Raw genomic sequence first — 26,893 nt, forward strand, 5'->3', positions numbered from 1 at the left:
TTGGATGGGCAATAGGCGCACACTGCTCTTTAATTAGTCTATTCATACGTACATGCAATGATATTCCCATATCTGTTCTTCATTCTGTTTTCATCTTTCTTTGCAGATTCCCATGGTGCAGACTGTCCTTCAAAGAAACTCTGAAAAAAAGAAAAATAAAGAAAATGACAGTGAATGCTGTGTCATGTGACAATGCTCGAACAATGTCAGAGTTAAATGATTAAATGAAACATGGATATCAGTGTAATGTTCATAAGTTCCAACATCAGACATCCCTCTTGACAATTAGGGCTTTTTAAACAGCAGCTTCAAATGCAAAATACTCTTAGCAACTAGATCAACCTCTACCTCGTAGTCATAGCTGCAGAATTTTCACAAACTTGTGGATCCCTCAGGAAAAGCTAAAGATATCTGTTTTAGAAAATAATATACATGGTTTATTATTCAACAGGATACAAAAAACTTTCTTGTTGTTACATTTGCGCTTAAGTAAAGCAATGGCTGTTGCATCACCAACAAAACTAATGTTTTTGTATATGTGGCCAAAAAGAAGTAAGAAGTCACTAAAAACCACTTAGAACTGTTGATTACTACAATTATTGTCATGGTTGCTTTTTTTTTTTTTTTTTTTTTTTTTTTTTTTTGAATCACTGACTTTTTTTTTGTTTGCTGCTATTTTGCAATGTAATAGTTATCTTTTCAGCCACCTTCCTTAAATGACCACATGCACATAATTAAAAGGCATTTTACATGTCTGCTGAAAAAAAAACATCCAACAATATCTACAATTCTAAAAAAAAAAAAAAAATCTAGTCATACTGGAGCATTGAGTTGACACCACATGAATCACATGCACTTACACTGTAAGAACAAACCCTATAAATGACCCCCTGTGGAATCTGAATCCTAAATGTTTGTATCCAGACATCTACTATTTTAAAAAAGCATACATACAATATGATTTAAGTTTTTCTGGAATAAATCACTCAGAAAATGTATTTCTTTTCAAAAGAAATTAGGTCTATAAAAGATGACAGTAGTGGCCCTAAAGCCACCTGGAACAGGATAACCAGGAGGATGTCAGCCACTCTACTGTCTGCCCAGCATCACTGCAATACACCATTTACAACACACACTGACAGGTTCTTTTGATGGACCTGGTTCAAGGAAAAATAAAATACACCCACAAGGCACATCAAAACCACTCGCTCTGCTTTCACATAATAAATATTCAGAAGGGCTTTATCATTTTACAAAAGAACAGTGAAGTACTTGGCATTCTGCTTTGCAGTAGGTTTTTAACTAATATGTTTGCTTTTCTTGCAGACATGTTTTTTTGTGGTCATTTACAAACTTACACGTTGTAGCATTATTGTGGGTAATTTACAGTTGATAATCTACCCAATAAACCAGCAACTGAGATATGACCTTATACATCATACCAGGACACAATTGTGAAGACCCAAACTCCTGTACTGCATCTTGTCATTTTAGTTGAAGACATGAAGTCAGCCGGATGCCTTGCAAAGCGCCCCACCCCCACCCCCTCCCCCCAAAGAAAAAAACAAGACCCTCAAATGAAAAGCTGTTTGAAGTTCTGAAAAGTCTTAGGTCAGACTGATCTGGAGATGATCAGCATCACTGAACTGTAACCACGGAACATCTACTGTTATTCTGTGGTTTCATTTAGGTCCGAGAGCAGACAAGAACTTGAACGGTGCTGCTGGAGATATAAGCGGGCCATCAGGCTTTTACATGTTCTCTAACTTATGGAGTAATGATTGTATTCTTTTACAGCAGATTGCATGGTCTTAATAACCTTTTCACAGCCCCTAACAAAGGCTGTACAATAATTGAATGTAGGATTATGATTTTATAGGTACAGTGTTATGAGTTTCAGTTTTCTTTTAATCTTAATAGCTTTGGTAAGGAGTGCAATGTTTCTTTAACCATTCTATGAGGTATGGTCTAAAGAGAGATTGGATTTGGTTTTGCAGATTTTTAAGGAAGAAACAGAATAACTACATAATGCATATATAGCAAATGTGTCTTCATTTTTTGTATTGCGTACATTTCACAGTGTTGACACTAAGTGTTACTATCCAATGCAGAGAATAATTTTACTATATATTATATTTAATGTATATATTCATTTTTGACTTAATTATATGTAATACATGGTTAATTAATCAGTAGTGAATATATTTAACACAATTAGACATATTAATGCATTTAAATGGACAGAAATGTATTTGGTTTATGGTTTATTACTTTAAATTGACTAATGAGCCAAGTAAAAATCCAGTTCATCAAAACATAGAAACCTCAGTGATATACTAGTAAGAGATGCATATGCTTGATCTTTGACCAAATGATGAATTTTCAGGAATTAAAACACTTTCTTTGCTTCAGACCTTCCAACACACTAATGGATAATTTCAGTCAAACTGGAAGAGCAGGTACAAAAATGTAAAAAAAATAATACAAGTTTAAAGGCTGCACATAAATTTTTCTGGTTTTTAAAATGTCAAGGTTACATTTTAAGGACTCGATCAACAAAGACCCCTAGTTATATCTTGAGATGTTTAATATGTTTAAGAGATAACTACAGGGTGCATTGAGTGCTGAAGAGATTACAGTCTTCTGAGGGGACACAATCTGAGACAAAGTCGAGGATGTTATGCTATCGAGCATGACTTATCTCCAAGGAAGCTCCATGTGTCCAATGGTTACAGCTATGATGAGAGAAGTGCTTTTAAAGGACCTGGTTTTTAAGGAAAAAAGTCCTGCAAGTGCCACTTCCGCTCTGAGCTAAATTACAATCAATTTCTGCAATGATTTATTAGAGAGACTGTCTGCTGTTGCTATACATTCAAAGGACTCTATGATATGTATTTAACTGTACTGCCAGATAATTTTACAACCCAATGAAAGTGAATTGCAGAGAGATTCCACTAGTTATACAATGTGTTGTATTCAAAAATCATGTTTATCTTTTGTGTCATTTTCAACCTACTTAACATGTTGTTATATTTCTCCTATTCATAAAAAAAACATACACAAATATATATTGACTGTAAATGTGGCTAACCAAAGTACAATTTAGTAGACATCTTATGGTTTAAGTCTTGATTTACATCGCTTCAGTCAAATAAATGCAGTGAACTGTATATGTATATGTATATGAATAAGATGTTTTATTAATAACAGTTGAAATCCAAACATGTTAAACTCAAATTTATATTAGTATAACTCTTAGTCTAGTCTTTAAACACCCGATAGACACACTTCATGAATTCAACTCACCGAATTAAGCGTCCTAAAAACACTGACAATTACTCTACCAAATACACACACAACCAGATTACTCTACCAAATACACACACAACCAGATTACTCTACCAAATACACACAACCAGATTACTCTACCAAATACACACACAACCAGATTACTCTACCAAATACACACAACCAGATTACTCTACCAAATATACACACAACCAGATTACTCTACCAAATACACACACAACCAGATTACTCTACCAAATACACACAACCAGATTACTCTACCAAATACACACAACCAGATTACTCTACCAAATACACACACAACCAGATTACTCTACCAAATACACACACAACCAGATTACTCTACCAAATATACACACAACCTAAAAAAACCATAAGAAATAATAATGCTTTGTCATCATGCACTTTTGACCCATTCTTTTAGACACAGTTTCAATGTTCCTTTGTTTGATTTCCTTTTCAGTTCCAGTTTAAAATTTACAGGCCCTTCCCCTTTAAAAGCTTTCCTTTCTTGTTCAGAAGTGCTTTTCTATTGACATAAAAAAACAACACATTATGCTTGATGTTGGCCAGCTCTCAATGATCAACTTGGGGCACTTATTGTCTGAAATGACACTTTTGCATTCTTTCTGAAGTACTCCCCCCCCCCCAATTAATAAACAATTCAAGCCCTTTCTTACAATATACTTTTATTTATTTTCATTTCATTATCCCCGCAATATTCAAGCAATAGAAAAATACATTATCAGGCTGATCTCATGTAGTCGAGTTCTATACTGTAGATTGCATAATTATTAAACCACATGATGTTGTTAATATTATTATTATTATTTATAATAATACATACATACATACATAAATAAATAAATAAATAAATCTGCAGTTTAAACATGAATATTCAAGGTGGATTCAACAGCCCCCGTCTGAATTTTGCTAAAAGGCTGCCCCAGGCTCAGATTTTTCTTCCATATATTACCTATTCAATTCACAAAGCCCTTACTTTGAGTAGAAATACTGCAATACCGCACTGTCCGAACCTTATATTATATGTATAATGCAGACCCTACAAAAGGAATAGCCCTAGATTGACCGGCTAACGGGAGATTGGGCTGCTCTGGTACACAAACCTGCTCACCCCGAGCTAGGAAAATGACTGTCACGACTCTGCCAAAAGTAACGAGACTCAAAAGACAGTCACAGGATTAGAGAAGATAAGCCAATCACAATACCAAGAAGAGTATCCTAACAAAGAGTTGTATTGTGTGCTATGAACTGATTCCTTTTTAACCAACTTTCTGGAGATTTCATGGCTGCAAAAGCAATTTAAAGAATCAAGCCGAGAACGTGAAAAAGGTCATTTCAACCATAAAACGAAAAGCAGTCAAATCACGCAACCTTTCAGTATTCCAGCCTGCAAGTTATTAAATATGAGTACAACTGGTATCATTCATATTAGAATTTCCACCCAGGTAAAGCATGACTTTAATCTAGGTTTCTGATTTCTTTGTCATGACTTGCCTTGTAATAACTGGTTCACTTCGGGAGAATGTATCTCACCGGCCCAGTCAATGGCTATAACAGTCCATTACAGATAACATCAGCCCTGCTAACAAATACCATTTCTGTTTGATTTATTTGAGGCTTCTGTATGCCAAAATAAATAAATAAATAAATAAATGGAATGCAAAATGTTCATAGCTATCCGCAGAAAATGTATGTGTGATTAACATTAACTATATGCATAACTGGATGTCTGTTAACCACAAGTTTGTGACCAAATAGACCTTGACATGCCCTTAGACTAGTAACTGCTATCAGCAATCACTGATGGGTTAGTAATGGGCCTGACTTGTACATTAATGCTTTATAAATGGTCTTGTTTTCATTAATAAATCATTGCAGAGTACTGTACTTCCTCTTGTGGTTTTCAGTATCTAGTGATCGAAAGCAACTAAATAGCAACAACCGTACATAATAAAATAAAATGTTATACCTAATTTTACTAAATAATGCCCTTACTATTCACATGCATCAATATAATCATCTAGTATAAACCCATTGACATTACTGAGACTGACTTTCTATTACACTATATTATTTGATTTTACAATGTGTATAATTCTAGAAATATCTATTAAGTAGTCAGATAAAACAAAACGAAAACAACAACGAAAACTGTTATTCCCTTACAAAAGTTACATTTTGCAGGTTTGCCATGCTTTTCCCATAGTTATACTATGGATTCACCATAGCATACTGTACCTCTCTGGGCTGCAATGCTTACCTATGCTTTACTATGGTTTTACTACTCTATGCTTTATTGCTTTTACTATGGTAAACTTTTATTGGGGTGTTACAAAAAACAAAAAAATACATAAAAACTACATTGTGCCTAAAAGCTCAAGAAATTATTTAATTCACAGAACCTACAGCATTCTGAAAGCCAACAGATTTCCCACATTTCTACTTAAAGCAAAAGCTTTGCTTACCGTGTATTAACTTTTCCATAGTTAATGTACAGAATAACAAGGAACATGGGTTAGAAAGACACAAGTAAACAGTTTAGGGGTTAATACACTGGCCTTCAATCGTCCTGCCATTTGCTATTTTTAAAGAGGTATTTTTTGTTCTAGATAGATATTGCAGTGCTTCCTCGTCATTGCACGATTTGATCATTCATGGATTTGATTCACGGTTAGGCCATGTTGACCCTAAATTTTGCCTTTATTTTGTTCAGCGAGTTAGATTCCTTTTAATTTTAAATTGGTCACATAAAAAAAATAAAAAATAATAATAATAATAAAAATAATCTGCTTGCTAAAGTACTTCAAAGAATGCATGAATAATTTTGTATACTGCATTTTTAACAGACTATATTGTTGCAATGCAGCAATCCAAGCCCCCAAAAATCTCTATCCATAATGAATTACACCCTAAAGGCAGCCTAACCTGAATAAGCCTGTGCTGGCAATAGTGAGGGAGGTTGCATTATTTATTTAATTCCTCTATTGCTCACTCACGGGAATGCTTTCATTACAGGTAAATATAATGTGCATGAATGTGCTGTACCAGCATCTCTGTCCTTTTTAGATGAAATCTATCTAAGTAAGAAAGCAAGGCACTGCACACAGTACACTTATTTTGTTGATGCTGTGCATACAATTAGGGAGCGCAAGTCTAGTCATCTCTAACTGTTATTAACATAACTTTTTTTTTTTTTTTTTTTTTTAGAATAGGAGACTCCAGAATAGGATACTCCAGAGAACAATCTCCATTAATTTAAACTGTGATGCCTTACGGTTTTAGATGAAGGCGTAGATACTTTGTCAACTCCTAGGAGTACTGTAACAAATATATTTCTAGATGCTATAAAAACTACTATTGCTTCTGTTGATTCAAAAGTCTCTTTGTTCTTGGAACAATGAATGGTAAATACAACCACAGCCTTGCTTAAATTGTGCCAACAGAATGGTGTTTGGTACTTAAGTCACATAGAATCCAGATGAAAAGCATTAAAATTGAAACACTGAGCATTTTGAAATTCATGAAACTTCAAAGAAGCAAAATGAATATGAACAAGTGTTTGAGGAAAAGTACAACATAAATTGATTTATTAAAGGAAAGCTGGAATAAAGACCATATATATATCTCTATATATACACACACACACACACACATTATATATATATATATATATATATATATATATATATATATATATATATATATATATATACATATATATATATATATATATATATATATATATATATATATATATATATATATATATATATATATATATATATATACACATAGGTAAAATGCTCTGGTTTCAAAAATATCAAAACCCAACAAATGGGCAACTGGGATAATCTGCCACCTTTTTTAAAAGCAATAGACAGATTTTAAGCTTTTAGCAGCACAGGTTTACCCTTGCCTCTCACTACCTTCCTTTATTGAATTAGGGTATTTATGTTGTGGTTTGTCCTTTTTAATACAGTACTTATGCACCCTCCACAAAAAGAACCCACAAAACACAGACCAGTGCTTCTAGACTAATACGATCTCAGAAGACTCAGTGTGAGCACAATGTTAGGCTATGGTTAGAATTTCATTTGCAACGCTATGTGCAAGCTATGCTAACATGAAGAGGAAGTTGGCCACCTCCATAAACTCACCTCGTACTCCTCTTTAAACCCGTAGCCCTCGGCACACTTCATCTGGGTGATGTGCTGCAACAGGTCGGCTACTCGTATGGCTGGGTGAAGCTGCCCTGTTTGGTACGGCACATCCACGGGTTCCCTCTTCTTGTAGGAGTGTGACTGGACCAGGCTGCTTGTATCACTCACAAGTGTGTGGTTTTCATCTACAACACAGCAATAACAACAATAGTGAAATCTTTACAGCTTTAACTAACATAAATTCACCTAAAGCAAAACACTTCAATAGATTTGTTTATCAACAAAAATACAAATAAAAATGTCAAAAAGAGATGGCTTTAAAAAAAAAAAAAAACAGCGATTCCTTTTTACAATGTATAAAAAGGACAATATTTTTGGTACGGCAGTTTACCAAGGTAAGAACTTTATTTAAAGACAAAAGCCCCTTTCACACTGGCACCCCTGCCCGGGTCCGAACCCTGGTTCTGGCTACCCGGGTCACAATCCTATGTAGTGTGAAACCATGTACCTGGGTCGTACCCTGGTTGACCTGGGTCCCAGTGACCTACCTCAGGATGTGTGTCAACGCGCCTTGACCCGGGCTGAGTTTGACAAAATGCACGATGGCCGTTTGTGAGCCAACGCAATAACAAACAGCCACGCCAGGGTGAGGGTTTCACTACCGCAAGGAACATTTCTGTTTATTCTGTTTAGCCAGATTTTTGTTGATTGAGGCACAGCATGAGCCAGATTGCAGCAGGGATGTAGAAACATTTGCTCCAATCAACTCTTGGGCTGACAGTTCAATCCAGAGAATCTTGGATGGAAACATCAGTAACAAGCTGCTTCCGGGGCATTAATACACGCATTGTGTACTTACATCTGTCAACCTTGCTTTATCAAAAGCAGTGTGAAATCGCATAGCCAACCCACATGACACCGGGTCCTGACCGGGGTAGGTTCAGACCAGGGTAGAGCATTCCAGTGTGGAAAGGGCTTAATACAGTAGCTGTTAATTGAACTTCTGCAGCAGTCACCCCCTACTGCAGTGACATGGTACTGCAGTTGCTTAATTAAACTAGTAGCCAATTGTGCCAAACTGTTTCAAATAAACAATAACGCTAAAAACAAGACAGCAAAAAGTAATACGAAGTACAGACGTTTATATAATAATAAACCACTTCGGCCTAAAACGACCACTGAGCAGGTACTTGTAGAAAACACAGTAATAAAAATTGTAATACACCTACAATAGTTCTGAAAAACACTATTTAAATTCTGCCAATGACTGTACTGCAAAATATGCTATCTCACGTAACTAGACTGTGACAATGAGGGTGCACAAAAATGCATGATCACACAATAGCGCATGTTAAATGGAGTGTACTGCTGCAGCTACAATGGCAATGTCTGGATGCAACACCTACAAAACAAAACACAAATAAAAGACAAATGCAAAAAAACACATACTCATGGTTAATGCTCTGATCAGTCACTTGGCATGCCATACTAGCTAATGGCTTCACAGTAGACATAAACACTGGGCATGAGATGCTATGTCAACTGCCGTGCAAGTCGACACACAACAGAACCAGCCAAGTAGGCTTCATTGTGTATGAACCACACAAGCCTCTTCTCCCACAGGGCAAACTGAGAACTTACCATTGATTGGCACTTTTTAAGAAGATACATAACAGGTTAATGTGAAGAAAAAAAAGGAGGAGAAAAAGGAAACAGGGTATAAGCAACAATACAGTATGAATACCTGTACAATTTTTAGCAGAGGTACTACAGCCAGGTTCCCTTGCCTTTTGGGAGGTTAAGTGTTTTACAATGTTAAACAAGTAAATGGAAATATGAATAATTGGTATGTATTGGAAGAACATTACAATTGGGTATTTCAGATTGCTGACTATTAAAATAGGCTCTTGTAAGAAAATATATATTTATATATCGAATAATCCTCTCGCAAACCCTTTATTCCTATTACTCTTGAAAGAAAAGGTTGAAGGTGAAAAGTTTTAGTCTTGAATTTAAAAAAAAAATGTCCACAATTTTGCGAATGTTTGCCTTCTACTAGAAGTACTACAATAATTTTAAACAGGTCTTCAAATTTAGCTGACCTCCGAAAATGGAAGCTCTTCAGTTTATTGTCATGTTGAAAACTGTAAGACTTCTGAAGCAGAACATTTCTCTGTTCAGCTGTTCTACAATAAAGTATGTTTTTTTTTTCCATTTTGAATAACATTACTCAAATAAACTGTTTTGAAATGATCTACATTTGCAGCTCTACAGCAGATAGCTGTGACCCCTTTGTACATTTTATTCCCCACTCCATTCTACTGAAAGTGCAAATCAATCCCAATTGCTTAGGTCATCCTGTGATAGACGTGGACTTTGCATAACAATTGCAATAGAAATTCATGCTTCTTGATAAACAGTCTTCAACCTTGAAGGTGCTACTTGCATTCCAGCAAAAAATAACAAACTAATGTACTGATTTATTTATTTATTTTTATAATAAAATTAATAACATGTTAATATAAAAATGTTCATGCTAGAGGGGATTTTTTTTCATGCTTTTTAAAAATAAAAACTTAAATAAATAATTTTCAATTTTCAAAAATTGTCCTGAAACACTTCAATCATTCAAAAGTCTATGCATGTACATTAATAATATTTTTTTGATAGGATTTTTATTATTATTATTATTTTTTTTAACAACAACCAAAAGGACCAGATTTCACCAATCCACTCAGTTTAACTATGTTCATTATAAAAAATATCACCTGGCACTCTTCCCAATTTAGCCGTGAGACACACACTACGAAGGTACACTGTAGCTGAGTTTCCTGATCAGCATGGTACATTGTAGCATTTTGTCTTTTTGTTTTAATTAGTTACCTCGACATTTACAGTCATACCAATGGTAATGCGCAAGCTGTTGTGCCACTCTGTCACTCCCTTCATCCTGTCCACATTGTCTGTCCATGCATATGAGAGGTCATACACAAACGTGACATCACACGCACGACACTTAATGCGGATGGGATAGAGTGAAGCCAGTTCCAGGTCATTACTCCTGATTTCACAGATAAGAAAGCAGACAGGTATGGAAGTGAAGCATTCCTCAATGGGATAAGCTAAACAACTGGAATACTTAATGCTTTAGCAGCTTAATCCTTGTGCGCTTGAACATAACCTAAATATATTTACATATATAGTACTACTTTGTTTTTAAATTAACTAACAACTGTAAGTCATGAAAAACCAAAAAAAAAAAAAATCTCACCTAAAATTGCAGTTGGCACAAAAGGATCTGCCCATACACCATAACCAGTGCGGTGTGGAGATTTATAAAGGAGAGAAAATATGGGGGTAAATAATGGAAAATATTGTGGTTTTGTAATATAGGAATATACTTCAAGAGTTACTGTACATAAAGGACCATGTCACAAATTTGGTCAGATTGTCGGCTTGTTGTTATTAACAGTACAGTAGTTTTAGTGCAAACATGTCATTCAGCCCAACTAAAACACAGAGCAGTAGGAGTTTTGAAGAAAATTATTGAGCTGCAAAGGCATAGAGCCAACAACAAAGACAGTGGTTAAAACCCTTGTTTTCATGAATAGCAATGCTTTCATTTGAGTTGCACAGTCAATGCGCCAGCACAGTTCAAGTTTGCAGTACTTTCTAAATTCACAAAATTAAAAGAAATGCACTGTGAACCAGAGCGCAGCAATATAACTGCAATTCCACACTGACTGTAGATGATTGTTGTTGTATTAATGCACTACGTGTCACTTGCACTATACAATACTGTAACAGTAGGGTAACAATACGTTGTGATTACCTGGGTAGTAGGAAGCTGGCACCGTCGTGCTGAGCGTATTGGTCTTCACTGTAAATGAAGATGGCGAAGATACAGCTTTAAAAGAAAAAAAAAAAAGCAAGCAAACCAGAGACATGATCAGTTGAAACAGAAACATACAGAAATGTCCTACACTGGTGACTTTCATGATCTATCTGCTCAACCACCATAAACCACGTCAAGAGTTCGGATCAATGTGTCACCAAAAAGGTTAACAAGCAGGCAGCCTTGAAATAAAGTGTTGACAATACAGTAAAGCAGAGTTCAATTCTGGGGGTGCAGAGATTCAGGTGCTTGCAGAATCGTTTTCTATTTTAGGAGGAAATACAACTTTGAAACCTTACAGGGGATTTAAAAGATTGGATTCAAACGACCTATACGCCACACTGACAACTAAATTTAAAGGTTTAACAGTAAAACCTTGTTTCAAGTCCACCTCAGTTTAAAAGCCATCTCACTACTTTTTTACACTTCTGATTTGGATAAAATTCATTCTGTTTTCTAGCTCCATGGTCTTGGAACAAACTTCAAGAACTGAAACGTACTGTCTTACTTTTATAGAAGTTTAAACAAAATTGAAATCTCTGTAGCCGAGACATGTTTTTGTTTTGGCTGGTGCTCCTACATTGTTTCTTGTCATTTGATTCACTTCTTTGTATTGGTTGTGCTCATCTGAATTTGTGTGTTTGTTTTATATGCTACCTTCTTGACCAGGCCTCTCTTGTAAAAGAGATTTTAATCTCAAAGGCACCTTCCTGGTTATTTACTTATTTATTTATTTTTTTAAATGCTCTTTTCATGGACATGTAAGTCCACCCCTGTATTTATTCAGTATTAAAGCCACTTTACAAACTAAAAAACAAATTAAGTAAATAAGAACAGTGCTAGACAAAAAACTAAAATAACTAACTTCTTATTAAGACTCTTGGACACATGTTTCAACTATGTACTTTCAATAGTAAGGCCATTGCCACATTTTGATGGTTCCTTGAGTGATTTCAGCAGTGACATTCCACTGAATAATACATACAGAGTGCTGAAAATATTTAGTTTCTTTGACGGAATTAACAAGGAACTACAACATTTTTATCAAAATAAAAAAGGGGATGACATGATATTAAAGTTAATATGAAGTAAGATTTAAAGCGCTGGTTATAACTAGGGGCCGGGAATTTTATTTTATTTTTTTTAAAGAAATTCATGAATGACATTGTCACAAAGCCGCCATTTTATATATAAAAAATAAAAACACAAAAAACTCAGCAGAAAACACATTTTCTGTTTACATTCTATTCTACTATGTAAGTTGCCTAAAATGTGTTATCACTGATAGTTCATCAAGAACATCACCCAAAAACCAAGGCTGAAATATTTTAACATTTAACCTAGCTACTGAGTCGGCTCTTTAAAAATGTACACTGTAACACTGGAACTCGAGTCGCTATTGAAACAATCTTTAAAAAGGTAAGAAACATCTGCTGGAACCAGTCCCCTGTGTTGACTGCAAAAAAAAAAAGTAACAAGCAGACAAAATAGATATTTTTAAAATAACCTTGAATGGCAAATTCAGCAACAGGTTTTGAGTTTTGTAAACCTTTAAAACTACCAGCAATTAAAATGACCGTTTACTTCCAATAACCTATTTTGCTGGCTCTAATCCCAAAATATTAAACACTGGAGAAATGTTAACAGCAAACCTGAAATGACAAAACCAAAAGCTTTTGTATTTTTCTTTATATACACTGTACATTTGGAACAGGTGGAGAATAAGGGGCCAAACAACTTAGGTGGTGGAGAATAGGAGGCCTTTAGTAGTATGTAGAAATGTCATTGTACAGTAAGAGGAATTCACCACTCATGCATTTGTTTGACCCCGTTGCTGTAGTAGCCAAATACATAGCATTGATGCCAGCCCGTGTACAGCTACTGTAGCATTGCTTCTATTGATAAAAGTATGAAATTAACAGATGATATGAAGAGTAATGTAAAATACTGTAACAAAAATAAAATGCATATTTTTCACGGTTAGCAGTCAAATACACGATTTCTGTGAAATTTGTGACATTGCGAATTTTCCGGGACCCTAGTTATAACTCCTTAAAGAGCTACTACCCAGTTCACTTCAATTCATGAGTGAAGTAAACTATTTGTCTATTTCAATCTTGAACATCATTTATAACTGACAGATTGAAAAGGTCATATCAGAAATGGTTTGTCATAGCTTACTTTCTTGTGCATGACAGCATGTTTTTACAAAGTGTATTTCATTTGAAATAGTTAGCTTCTCAAATCCCTGAGAGACTCTGTATGGGGTACTATACACAGGACTAAAAGTACCTTGCTGGGTTTAGTGTGGAGGCGTATTTGCAGAGTCATGGATTATGATAACATACGGTGAGTTTTGATAACTCAAATGCCAAGCATTCTTCAAGGATCAAGTGATCTACTATAAACCTTATTCATCTTTTGTGGGCTTCAAAAAATCTAAAATAGCTGCCAGTTTTCACTTTAAAATTATGAAACAAAGAAATCACCCACTCAAACTACATAGCAATATAGAGCTTTCTTTCTTTCTTTCTTTCTTTCTGTCTTTCTTTCTGACAACTAAACTTAAAGGAGCAACTAACAGTAAAACCTTGTTTCAAGTCCACCTCAGTCTAAAGGCCATCTCACTACTTTTTTACACTTCTGATTTGGATAAAATTCATTCTGTTTTCTAGCTCCATGGTCTTGGAAGAAACTCCAAGGACTGAAACTTACTGTCTTACATTTATAGAAGTTTAAACAAAATTGAAATCACTGTAGCCGAGACATGTTTTTTGAAACAAATGAAACAAAGAATTCTCCCACTAAAACTACATAGCAATATAGAGCTTTCTTTCTTTCTTTCTCAGAGCCATCATCCCTGATTCAGAGTTTGCACATATCAAAGAGTGTGTGATGTCTCTACTGTGCTGTACAAACATGTTCCAGACTATTCTGTGTCAACAGAACAGAGTATACACCTGAGCTGAAAAATAAGTTATACTGTATATTGTTCATTTGATAAAGACACAGGTGAAGTAGGACCCAACTACTTGTTTGACCACAGGAATACAAAACATTAGGTAAAAGAAACAACAAAATGTACTTACATCTTCCATTGAGGTTGTGGGTGTCCATGAAGGAGAATGCTTCATCACAGTTTGTCCCCTGTTCAGTGTAGCTTTTGTCCATAGAGTTCACCATCACAGTCATCTCTTGCCGTGTGCTGTTTAGTGTCTCTTTGCGTTTCTTGGCAAGTTTTCTAAAGAGATACAGCCATAAACATACAGTTGTAGGTAAGCACTTGAAATTCATACAAAAAGGAAATATAAATTCTGATGCACTTTTTTTTATTCTTGTTGGAATTTCCAGTTGTATTAAATCATTGGAAACAGCATTTACTGTACATCAAAAAACAATAGTGTGTCAATTTTTGTATACCTTTTATATATATATATATATATATATATATATATATATATATATATATATATATATATATATATATATGAAAATTATAAACAAACATTCATACTTAACTGGAGTTCAACAAAGTCCTTAAGAAGCCAGAGGGCAAAAGTATTTTTTCCCTTGCCATTGTGCCAGTGTGCAATGCTGCTTCTTTCTCGTGTCTGAGAAACAAAGCTACTGTACATAAAACAGTGCAGAGGGATTTTAAGGGCTATTTATTTATTTATTTATTTTTAATGCAAAGTGACACAGTGCATAACAACTTGCAAATGCTGGCAACGAAAATATAATGCAAGTTTCTAAAACCCATGTTACATTTTATGAACATAGTCATATTTTTCAATATTTTAAATGCACTTGTTTTGCATTCTGCATTTTATTCAAGGAACTAATTGTGCCTGTTTTATTTGAACATCTCATCTATCTGCCAACACAATTGTCAGCAGAGACCACTTAAATAAAATGGTTTTAATTAAAACTTAATTAATGAAAAACATTTTTCACTGAAAACAAACTCACTCACTGCAGAAATGAGATCTGTGGTAATTGGGATTTGTAGCATATAGTGGTAAATTATAGTTTTCTTTACTACTGAGACATCCCCGTTATGAAAATATCTGGGCATGGTAGTCTGACATTATGCCATAAAAACTAGAAAAAGTACCAAAAGCTACAAAGTGAACAAATCACCATGTTTATACCAAAGGATGTGACAGCTGTTTTTAAATTAACACAATTTACATTTACTTATTCATAACAATGAACTGCCTAATGAGACAGCAGTAAATGAAGGAAACTCACTGAAAACACAACTGTATTTTTGTTTTTATGCCTTGGAAGCAATTTAGGGGAACTCATTACGGTGCACAAAATGACAGTACCTGTTACAAAATTGATGAACCATGCAAGATTTAACAAGAGAAAAAATGTAATTAAAAAAGTGATTTAAAAAAAAAAAGATCAATAAAACTTTTTATAGCAAATTTCAACGTTCAATCCTGTTGGCAAAACAGATTGGCATTTTAAAAAGATTATGCTACTCTGGTACCTTGAGTTAAATTAATTTACTAAGAAAATATTATCATTGCCTGAAAACAAACAAACAAACAAACCATAGAAACTGTCTAAAACAAGCTTTAGACAAAATGTGAATAAATGTTTTGTGAAGGCAAGGCCTCGTGATGATGAAAGATGCTTTTTAGTATATAACAAAGAGTACATTTTGTATTGCACAGTTGAGCTCTGTGCTGATGAAGCAGTGCTGTGTTTGTGGCACATCTCTTGGCCTTTATCTGTTTTTGATTAACGATTCTTCACTGTAAGCAGTCTTAAATCTGAGTTTGTGCGGGTGGTCGTGTGGCTGTATACATGACTGTCAATGTGGTTTTCTCAAAGCTGGCTACAGTTTGAAACTGGAATACTTCACTGCTTACTCTGTAAACACTGAGGGGTAGATGTACTAAGAGGGGCCAGTCGTAGCGCAAACATACTGCAATTTGCATACTCATTCTCAAAATCATACAACAGTCCCTCGCTAAACCGGACATGTTCATCCGACATAAGGATGTGTCAGGTTTAAAAACAAAAAAACAATACATTTATCAGGTTTAAAATCAATACATTTATAGTGCTCCTTGCATTTTAAATGCAAATCATTAAGCTGAAATAACACTAATATGTTTTGGGTCCACTATACATTACATTATAAAAACATAAGATAGTTTACAATCGAGAGGAGGCCATTCGGCCCATCTTGCTCGTTTGGTTGTTAGTAGCGTATTGATCCCAGAATCTCATCAAGCAGCTTCTTGAAGGATCTCAGGGTGTCAGCTTCAACAACATTACTGGGGAGTTGATTCCAGACCCTCACGATTCTCTGTGTAAAAAAGTGCCTCCTATTTTCTGTTCTGAATGCCCCTTTGTCTAACCCCCATGTGTTGTATTATTATTATTATTATTATTATTATTATTATTATTATTTATTATTATTAACTTGTCCTACTTAGTAGCCTAGACAATGAATGCAAAATAGATCATGGTCCTATACAGATGCTCAGAATGAGTTGGAGGGGTTAGTGGCACATGTGTGGAGTCCATTGCTCCCAACACGCTGGGGAAAACAGAAATGTCATAGAAATTTGTTTTGAAGGCTTGTAAGTACAGCCTGTTTTTAGTTCGCCTCAAAAATGCATTGAGCACAGCTGGCAACACCCGAAAAAAAAATGGACTGAGAAATGCCAGCAACAATTCTGGCTGTTTAAAAGATGCTTTTGAAATTTCTTAACAAATTGACGCATTATAACTGTCGCAATTGCTGCCAGCTTTAGTACATCTCATTAATATATTTGAGAACCAGCATTTGCACTTTCTCCACCTCTTTTTTGAGAATTTATGCAGGAACGCCTATAATTACATATTCCTCTATGGTTGAACCGCAAAGAAAAACTGCTGCTGCGAAGCAATCCCTAAAAAGTCACCAACAGCATTGCGCTTATTTAGTAAATTTCACCCTAGTCTTCCGACTCGTTTGCAACTGGTTTGCGACAAACACAACACTTTAGTTCATCTACCCCATAGGTTGCTTATGAGGTTTAAGTAATATTAAAAACATTTTGCTTTTTAAAACACTGAATTTCCTGACAGAGATATGGCTAAACATCGTTAGTTCTGCGAGTTCTGTGGATGCCTGTCACATGGGGATATCAATTCTGTGTTTCACATATCTTTATACATGGGAACATGCTGTGTAACAAATACAGTACGAGACTGACTAATGGACCGGCATGAGTAGCACAAAGCACAAAAAAAATTTTTTGCTAGTACATGCATTTTGTTATAAGGTACCTGTAACATAATTACAACTATGGACCTTACACAGAATACATTTATTTAATTATCACAGCAAAGGTGGTATATATCTTGACTTCTCCAACTACTGAAAATCTTGGATGGTGCCATTGAAAATTGTCAATTGATTATCCAAACAAAGGCAATGTCTCCCTGTACAGTAAAAGCATATGTTATCCAACCTCAGTTAATTGAAACACCTTTTTTTTTTAATGTGCATGTCGCCAGAAGGGTTTAGATAAATGAGTGTCGACAGTGCATTGGGGATTAGTTGTCCTGGTTAAAGCTCAGGCAATACATTTTATTAGAAAAATTTCACAAATTATGTCAGTGGAAGCAATCCTGAAGTCCTTATGATATGTCCTGAGGGAGTCTCATCTGACAGCAATGAAATTCTGTATGTGGTACAAAGAGCTGCAACATTCCCAACTTTTCATTTCTATACTATACACACACATATATATATATATATATATATATATATATATATATATATATATATATATATACACACACACACACACACACACACACACACACAGAAAGTCGACACCCCCTTGAACTTTTTTCACATTTTGTTGTGTAAGTCACGGAGTCAAGTACCGTAAATTTATTCCTAAAAAAGGGGTCAATAGATGTGTGGTATGAGGTGTGACAATTCCCCTTTCCCCACCTGTTACTATATAAATTTTATGTTTTGACTCTCCTGGTAATTGGATAGTCTCCACCCCACCCACCCCCCCCCCCCCCCCCCCCCTCCCCTCCCCCCCCCCCCCCCCCGCTCTTAATACTAATTTTTTTCACTTGGAAGTTGTGGGGTAGGATGTGTAGATAAATGAAGAAAAAAAAAATATTTTAATGCATTTTAATTCCAGGCTATAAGGCAAGAAAAGGTGAAGAATTTGAAAGGGTTTGTAGACTTTCTATAGGCACTGCATATTGTATTCTTCAACCATTGTCAATTGCAGACCCCTATTGTTCAGGAAAATGGGAATTTACAGTTAAGGCTTGATTTGAAACACAACTCAGCAAGGTGCTACACAGCTGCAGTCAATTCCAACACTGTACCGCGCTACGGTGCATGTGCTCTGCTTCAGTCACTTTTTTTTTTTTTTTTTTTTTTTTTTACCAGCTGCTAAAATACTGCACTTACTGTGAAGTAAATAGCTTCTTCTCCACCAACTAAGTTCTTTTGTTTGTTTTACTGAATCAGAAACAGGCAATGGTTTGACAAATGAAATAAATGTGGCAATGCTGTCAGCATGAAGTTCCATATGAAAACAAATAGTACAGCTGGCTTAGGAATAAAATATACTTTAAATGCTTCAGTCAAGGTGCAAAGTATAGTAGTCACTGCACTGTTAAATGTGCTTATGGGAAGAATTTGTAGTTTTCATAGTAAACGTACGCAGAACAAACTACCAATATTTAAAATCCCAGACTGTTTGAAACACGTACAAGTGCAAGGCATTTTTTTAAGAGAATATTGAAATGACTGAAATGGTAAACAACTAGCAAGAAACAAACAGATCAGTCCAACTATTATTTTTTTTAAACAGTTTCTTTAAATTATTAAAATTATTTGGTACAGAGCCCTTCATTTTCCAATGTTTTGCTGCAAACATGATGCATTATAGTACATATTAAGAAATTAACAATTAATTAAACACTCCAGCTGATATCTGTGCATGAATATTACCATAAAGGTCTACCCAGAACTTTTTTTTTCTGTACAAGACAATGATTGCACTTAGAAATCAGAGACATTCTGCTGTGTGTAATTAGTAGTACATTAAAATGATCAGAAGAATGTCAAAGCAAAACGTACATTCCTATTAAGGATTTCTAAGGTGACAGAACTTCAAAGGAACAGAGTTCATTTTTAATGGAGCTAAGCCAACTCTTAACTCTTCTTTAATACAATCTTTATCTATGCATGACATTTAAAAATATGGGCTCAATTTCAAAACTGTACAGCATTTGATCCTTGGACTTCTCATTTGTTTCACAAAATAAAATGAGCTTAACCTGAGATTTACTTCTGAAGAAAATAATTGCGAGATTCAAATTTCTACTCTAGCTGTAAATTTTCAGTTGGATTTTGGATTATAATTAGAGGGTTATCCTTGGATTTTCAACATTGGAGTGAATCACTGAATAACTTAATTCAAGTATTACCGTTTAAAAATGTTACGTATCGATATATTCATAACTTCCATGGTTATTCCGTAAATCCAAATGAGTCAACACCAAAGTGTGGAAGCTCCCCAAAATGCCATAAACAATGGGATATTCATATTTAGAAAGCACACTTGAGGAAGCAAAGAAAACATTCTTGTCGTACTTTTTGATTAATTTCTGGCATGCAAGAGACACTAATAGTGCAGCCATACTAAGCATTTTAAGTGTTTCTAGAAAACTGTGCGCTGTTCACATTCTTGATTTTTCTAACAGCTTGTGCCTAATTGGAGGATTGCAGTGGGTGGCCAAACTGGTTTTGAAGAGAATTTAAATTAGCTTATTTGGTCATGTGCTGATGGGGGTACTAAGAAACACAATAAAAAGGAAAACAAGAAAAACAGCCTGCATATAAGACAAATCAAGCGCTACCATCATTCAGTGGTGAAGGTCAATTGGTATTCTAAAATAGAGACTTATGTAAATAGCAGCAAAAGGAGTTCAGGTTATATATTTAGAATTAAGATACCTGGGACTAAGCTTTTATAAACTCTGGTATTAGTAAAACAAAACGTTGTGTCAGCTTCAATTTGAAACTGCTCACAGCCCTATAGGTTCTTTGTTTATATTTTCTGTATAGTGTATGTTGATACCGTCTTCTCGTATTCCGAATAGCAAGAGAATAATAGAGTAATGGCCTATCTGTGCTTATGATGTTATCCACTTCAAGTCTTTACTTTTAATATGTGACCCCTAAATGCATTTTAATGTGTTCAATGTTCACAACTGCGAAGAGGAGTTAATGGACAGCTATAAATGAACAAAGTGCTCCTGCAGTTATCTTTTCAGATCAATCTTGTTTATTCAATTTAGCTGTGTTAGTGTTCCATACGGCATACAAGCTCCTGCTACCTAGAAACAGTCATTTGCAGAGCAAACCCTACAGGAAGCTAACAGTTCAACTGTTATTCCAAATGTGTTTGACAAAACTGACATTTAATGTGCCCTGTCACGTCGTGTGTAATCTGCAATTTACCACAAGCAGACAAGTGAGTGTTCATTTTATTTTACCAGGCTGTAGTTAGTGGGAAATTGACATTCTGCTCTGGAAGAAAGATTAAGGATTTGATAAGCATTATAATTAAAGCTTGCCTTAATAGTAAACATTAGATTCAAACATCTTTGCCCCTTCGATGCACATGAAACATGTGTTACTGTAATTTAAGTTTTTAGTTTTTTTTAACCCTACAAGCTAATCTCTGATGTCAGGTTAATGATCTGGAAACACAGTTCATGTTATTTATGTGTGTGAGATTGAGAGCTAGCATTGCCCGTGTTACATTAAAGATTAAATACTTTATGACCAGATTTTTATTTCTGACAATATCAAATGCTGAATCCCTGAACCAATATACCGCACAATACAGAAACCTCTGGGTGACATTTTAGTATGCCTTTTATAATGTATATTTCATATTTTACAACATTTTTTTAAATGCAGAAAGGTAGATAGTGTTAATCGATTATTTCCTTTAGAACTCAACAGAAATGTTCATTAATTTAAAATAATTGAAATTACTGGTGCATTTGCACATCTACTTTACCAGCTTTTAATGCTGGACATAAAGCATTTTACTGTGTGCATGCCTTATTCTTGACATCACAACAATCAACAGGCAAACCCACCAGTGATTTAACCCCCTTAATATACAAAGATAGCGTACATCTGAAGGTGAAGCTTGTATATGCATTGCTACACATTAGCTTAGATGAAGTTTATGCATTCTAAAGTAGTGATGTTTATAATCCATGAACCTTGCCTTTGCAAAATCTCAAAGCTCCCGTTACTGAAAAACTATTACTTCCCCCTTTTCTGTGTGAGCCTGTGACGGTGTACAGAGTCATATAACCCTAAACTATAAAGCTGACAGCATGCATGTAGTAAGATTACTATGACTATAACACATACTCTTTTACAAATTTTAGGAAAACGTATGTGAGCTTCATATAAGGTGAGCAATATTCTCTTCTGTTGGAATGGACATGAATTACAGACATTGTCACCAGACTATATTTTGGGCCCATTTGTCAGTGATGGGTAATATGTCTTGTTTGTAAACCAAGCTGATGTCTAGAAGCAGAAAGTGTTCTCCTGTATGAAGAATTCTATTAAACATGTGCTTTTTAAAAAACGTTTTAGCGGGTAGCTTCACATAATATCATCTATTGATCACACTTTATATATGGCTAACCTGCACTGCTGCTTTTTATCTGCTCTTTCTGTTTATAGCCTTTCTTTTGTATTCTGTGAGCTCCTGTGCTTTCAGTCCCAGTCATCATTCAATGTATACACCCCAGAGCAAAACTATTGCATCACTTCTCTAAACAACTAGAGGGATTTGGAAATGCGCACAAAACCATTTCATTGCAAATGTCAGGGCTTAATCCACCTCACACTGGTATTCGACACACACACATAAAGAGAAAGTAAATAAATGTGAAAGGGTTCTTCAGTGTCCCCTAATCAAAATTGTAATGGCAGAGATGTAAGTAGGTGGCAGGATTAACAGAGGTGGAGACAGTGGAGTTAAAATAGCAATACCTACACAACAAAATTGCAGGATCACTACAATACACTTTAAATGTACACTGTATAACGACACAAATAGGCTTATATAATGAGTGCCCTTATATGCCAGATAGATGGGCTTGTATGCAGGACTATTTTAGAAAAGAGTTGAAGAGAAATAAGAAGTGGAAATCTATTAAATGTGGCTATACCGTCCTTACAAAAAGTAATCTTTCTGGAATATTTATGGATGTGTACATGTAATACATATTAACACAACAGCTGTATACGGCAATGCACTGAAATAAATCTTTTCTACTTTTAATTCAATATGTATCTGTGATGGGGAGCCCCGCGCCTATGTATATATTGTGTGCTATGTTTCTGATTTGTTTTACTCATGTATTGTATAGGACAGCTAAAAGCCATTATTATTTTGCATTTTATTATGTCTAGCAGGACGAGCAAGATGCTATTCGCCATGTTATTGTTTTGGTTTTAGAATTACCTTGTGGGAATGCGTGACTGATCAGCTACTGAATATTTAATTAGCTGACAGTCACGCATCCTTATTTAACCTGTACAAAATGTGACCGAGGGATAATAAGATAATTGTTAGCCAGTTAGACCCTTGCTCACTACTATAAATATCTGAAGCTCTGGCTGCACGAGTTGAGAGTGCCAGAGGCAAGACAAAAGACGTGAGTCTATTGAAAATATAAAATACAATTGTGTAGTGTTGGCTTTCTGCATAAGGTATTAATCATGTTATTAATTATAAGTTTTACATTATGTGTATGTGTGTGTCTTTTTTAGTTGTTTTTAATCATTATGTTTAAATTGTGTGTGTGAAGGTGCTTTTATAGTCATTTTAATGCAGTATCTCACATTACACGTGGCTGATCCTGAGATGGGAGGGAAGGTGCATTAGAGGAGAAAATGGATGCGCCTTGCTCAGTGTAGCCCGTGGTGGACCAGAAGGTCAGAGAGCACCGCCCCCTTTCCCATACAGGAAGTATGTGGTAGGCTCGCCATGTGTAATAAGAGAACGACTACCTCGATTATTGGACAGAAACGAGTCGGGTTGAAGGGGGGGGTCAACAATTGTTTACAAAGGTATAAATATCAAACATTGTGAAGTTTTGTCAGTCTTTTCATGTTTTTCGAATTGGCTCGATGGATATCTGTGCTTTCTGATACCAACATATACACTGAGCTGTACTGAGGCCTTGTCCAAAGTCAGTCTAAACCTCCTGCTTATATGATTGTACTGGAGGTATACCTTTCTTGTATATAAAGTATTTTTGAATAAAAAACCATTTGTCAGCTTAATTAGTTCACCACAATTGCTATGCATGCTGGTAGTTGTAACCAGCATGCTACTTGTGTTCATTGTTCCGCGTTGTTTTGTTTTGGCCCTTGTGTTTATATCAGAGTTTTGTTTTGTATAAGTATTTATTATTTAATGAAACATTGAGCGCCATAGCATCTCAGGTTCGCCCCACCACTCCTTGTTTTGGTTTCATTTCCCTGGTCTGACGTCACCCTTGCAGCCACCCGGATCACAGTATCAAGAAGCAGCGATTGTAATTGTTTCACTCTATTTTATTGGTGGTGCAGTATCCATGATCTTCACTTCATGCATGTGCAAATGAGGCTGGTTGGCTAATGACTGAAATAAATCCATTGAAGGGGTGGAGAAATCCTCCAGGTGAAATGAGTGAAGTGCAACACCAACTGAAAATATGGCTTGCAAACAGAGGGTTATGCTTTAAAACAAAAGTACAGGTTTATTATTTCTTTCTTTCAAAACTGGACATTTGAGACAAACGGCAGTACACAACCTGTAGGAGTTATGGAATTATTTTGTTAGCTCCAATCATTTCAACTCTGTTTGTAAATTAATGCTCTCTGATAGTCAAGTGACTGACCAAGGACACTTTGTTCACTTGATGCATTCCCCTTGCCTATAATTTCTATTCAGCAATTAGGAGTACTTTATGACCATAAGGAGGTGTCTTGTCTTTGCTCCTCAATAACAGCCATCTAATATGTGGTCTCACTGACTTTTATACCAACATCTCTAAAGCAGAAAATACAGCTGAACAGCACACAATTCCCTGTTTATTATCAGCACCTGTGACTTTATGAGCGACTTGGGAAGCAATTCAAAATATCACTATAGTATGCATAATAAATATACATGCAGGGGTTTTACTCAATGCACTCTTAAAGTTAAAGTAGCCTGCATTTTACCTCTCAGCCTGGTAACAATAATACTTGAGAAGGAGCCTTAATGTGGCATGGTTGTATTTGAAAACAAATGGAAAACGGACTAAGTACTGTATATCACTTTGGCATTATTATACAGTCCATTGCAATTAAGAAGTAATTTCTTGATAAAGTGTGTATGATAGAGGGCACCGCTCTCTTATTTTATTTTATTTTATTCAGAGATTTAAGTCAAACAATGTGGTTTTGCATAAAATTTGTAAATTACATGAGAGCATGCAATTAAGCTGTTATTTTCTTGCATCCAAATGTTAATAATGGATGAGTACTGGAAGTCTGAGATTCTTATTTTAGGAGTTGGTTGCTTCTCACCTTTTACATATACTGAGTATATTTTGTCACTACAACATTATGAGAAATCCTGGTGGAGCCTCTGGTAGTTAAACTTGGCATAAAGGTAATGCTTAAATTTGGCACATTTCTTGGTTATTGTAAGCGATTACTTGCCTAGTCCTGGGATCTTTTAAACATAACTCTTTGTCTAGATATTTATCCAGTACAGTATGTGTTTCTAGTCGCCTTAATTATAACTGGCAGTAAATCAAATGGATACTTCAAAGCAATCACTTAACACATTTTGCAGCACCTGCACAGCAGTAAAAACAAATTCAGGAAAAAACAACATTACGTGGAGGATTCATCTCTTCTGCCCTCGTAAAAAAAAAAAAAAAAAAAAGGTTAAGGAAAATGTCTTGATGACAGGCAAAGGAACATGTCATTCTGCTGGTTTTTGTTTTTGTCATTAAAAGAGCAAGCACTATTTTCGTCACTTAGCAACAGCTTGTAGGGTGAAGGAGGCTGTGTACAGCTTCTTCCCACTCATGCTTTTTTTTTTTTTTTTCTCTCTCCAGGTGGTACAGGAAACAAATACTCTCCCTTCACAATGAAATGCTGTTCTCATTGTTCCGACTTAAATTGTACAAGAAAATAATAATAACAAAAAGTGCTGCTGATTGTGACCTCAGTGTCGTTCCACACTGTTTCACTTCACATTTGAAAAGAAACATTTGGATGCAAGAAAATGACAGCTTAATTGCATGCTCTCCTGCAATTTACACATTTTATGCAAAACCACATTGTTTGACTTCATTGATATCTGGCGGTTATTAACCTTGCCTTTTCACAAGCTTTAAAAACAGCCTTAAGGTTTTTATGTTGAAATGCAAGAAAACATAATCATTAAAAGGCTATAATGGTAGAAATATAGAACTCACAATTGCAATCTAAAAATATGCATGTCCTTTTGTACCTTCGTTAAACTATCCTTTTTACTGCAGATATTGTTACATTTTTCATTTTATAACGCATATGCAATACAGCTTTTGGTTTGTTTGCATGCAGTCACGTTTTCCAGTAAGAAAATATACAATATATTCACCTTACTATGACCTTGATAGCCAAAGATACATATGCAATTATTATTGTTAAATCTAACTGAATTGTTTTTGTGAAATGTGCCACACACCCTGAAAAACTGATACTTATTTTAAGCAAATTTAAAATGCCAGTAACATGTTTCAACAGCTACTATATAGTAATTGTAATAATTTTGAAAAGACAAGAGAGTTCAGAGGTTCTTCACTTTGTCTTTTACCTCTGAAAATGTCTTATATTCATATTCTTTTTTTATTGTGGTCTTTATATTTCATCTAACATCCCATAAACATTTTCTATCATGAAAAAAAAAAAATCGATCAATTGCTAAGTTTACTCATGGGCCAACCTGTCTGTAGCTACACTTCCTATTTAGCAAAATTGAGAGTAAAATCAGGTCATTAGAAAACGCCATATCATTGGCTCAACACAAACACAGCACATAGAACAACTGTCAACTGAACTGCTGAAAATAGAACAGTGGTCTAGCAACTCGATTGCCAATCGAAAATTTGTTGACAGCTCGAGCTTTCAATTAATGACACAGGGTCAGCTTTTATTTTTATTTTTTTATTTGTTGCTAAGAAAACATTGACTAAAAATTGCTTGTGTGTCTCCAGCCTAAGGAGCAGAGGTTACTATACATACTTTAAGGTACAATAACATTTCTAAGGCATGTCACAAGTTAATAATGGAACTCCAGAACATTATTTGAGCAAGTTCCATAATTACCAAATAACACACCTCAGCAATGCCATTATCACTATTACTGTACTATAACTTTTTAAAAGGTAT

At 35.1% G+C, this 26,893-nt stretch overlaps 1 protein-coding gene across 9 annotated transcripts in view; it reads right to left on the reverse strand.

Annotated features, from left to right (window-relative positions):
* The window catches only part of LOC121313538 (receptor-type tyrosine-protein phosphatase mu-like), a 273,535-nt gene that overhangs the window by 35,033 nt on the left and 211,609 nt on the right, over positions 1 to 26,893 (reverse strand). For 4 of the 9 annotated variants that reach the window (XM_041246205.1, XM_041246203.1, XM_041246210.1 and 1 more), the window contains 6 exons: positions 14,478 to 14,629; positions 11,326 to 11,400; positions 10,765 to 10,791; positions 9,135 to 9,146; positions 7,491 to 7,678; positions 53 to 140 (listed from right to left, as the gene is read on the reverse strand). In XM_041246205.1, the coding sequence (XP_041102139.1) occupies positions 53 to 140; positions 7,491 to 7,678; positions 9,135 to 9,146; positions 10,765 to 10,791; positions 11,326 to 11,400; positions 14,478 to 14,629 (542 nt within the window). The remainder of the gene's footprint in view (positions 1 to 52; positions 141 to 7,490; positions 7,679 to 9,134; positions 9,147 to 10,764; positions 10,792 to 11,325; positions 11,401 to 14,477; positions 14,630 to 26,893) is intronic. The other 5 variants (XM_041246206.1, XM_041246208.1, XM_041246211.1 and 2 more) reach the window with 2 other exon arrangements.

The sequence above is a fragment of the Polyodon spathula genome, chromosome 3 (genome assembly GCF_017654505.1).
Source record: "Polyodon spathula isolate WHYD16114869_AA chromosome 3, ASM1765450v1, whole genome shotgun sequence".
NCBI lineage: Eukaryota > Metazoa > Chordata > Actinopteri > Acipenseriformes > Polyodontidae > Polyodon > Polyodon spathula.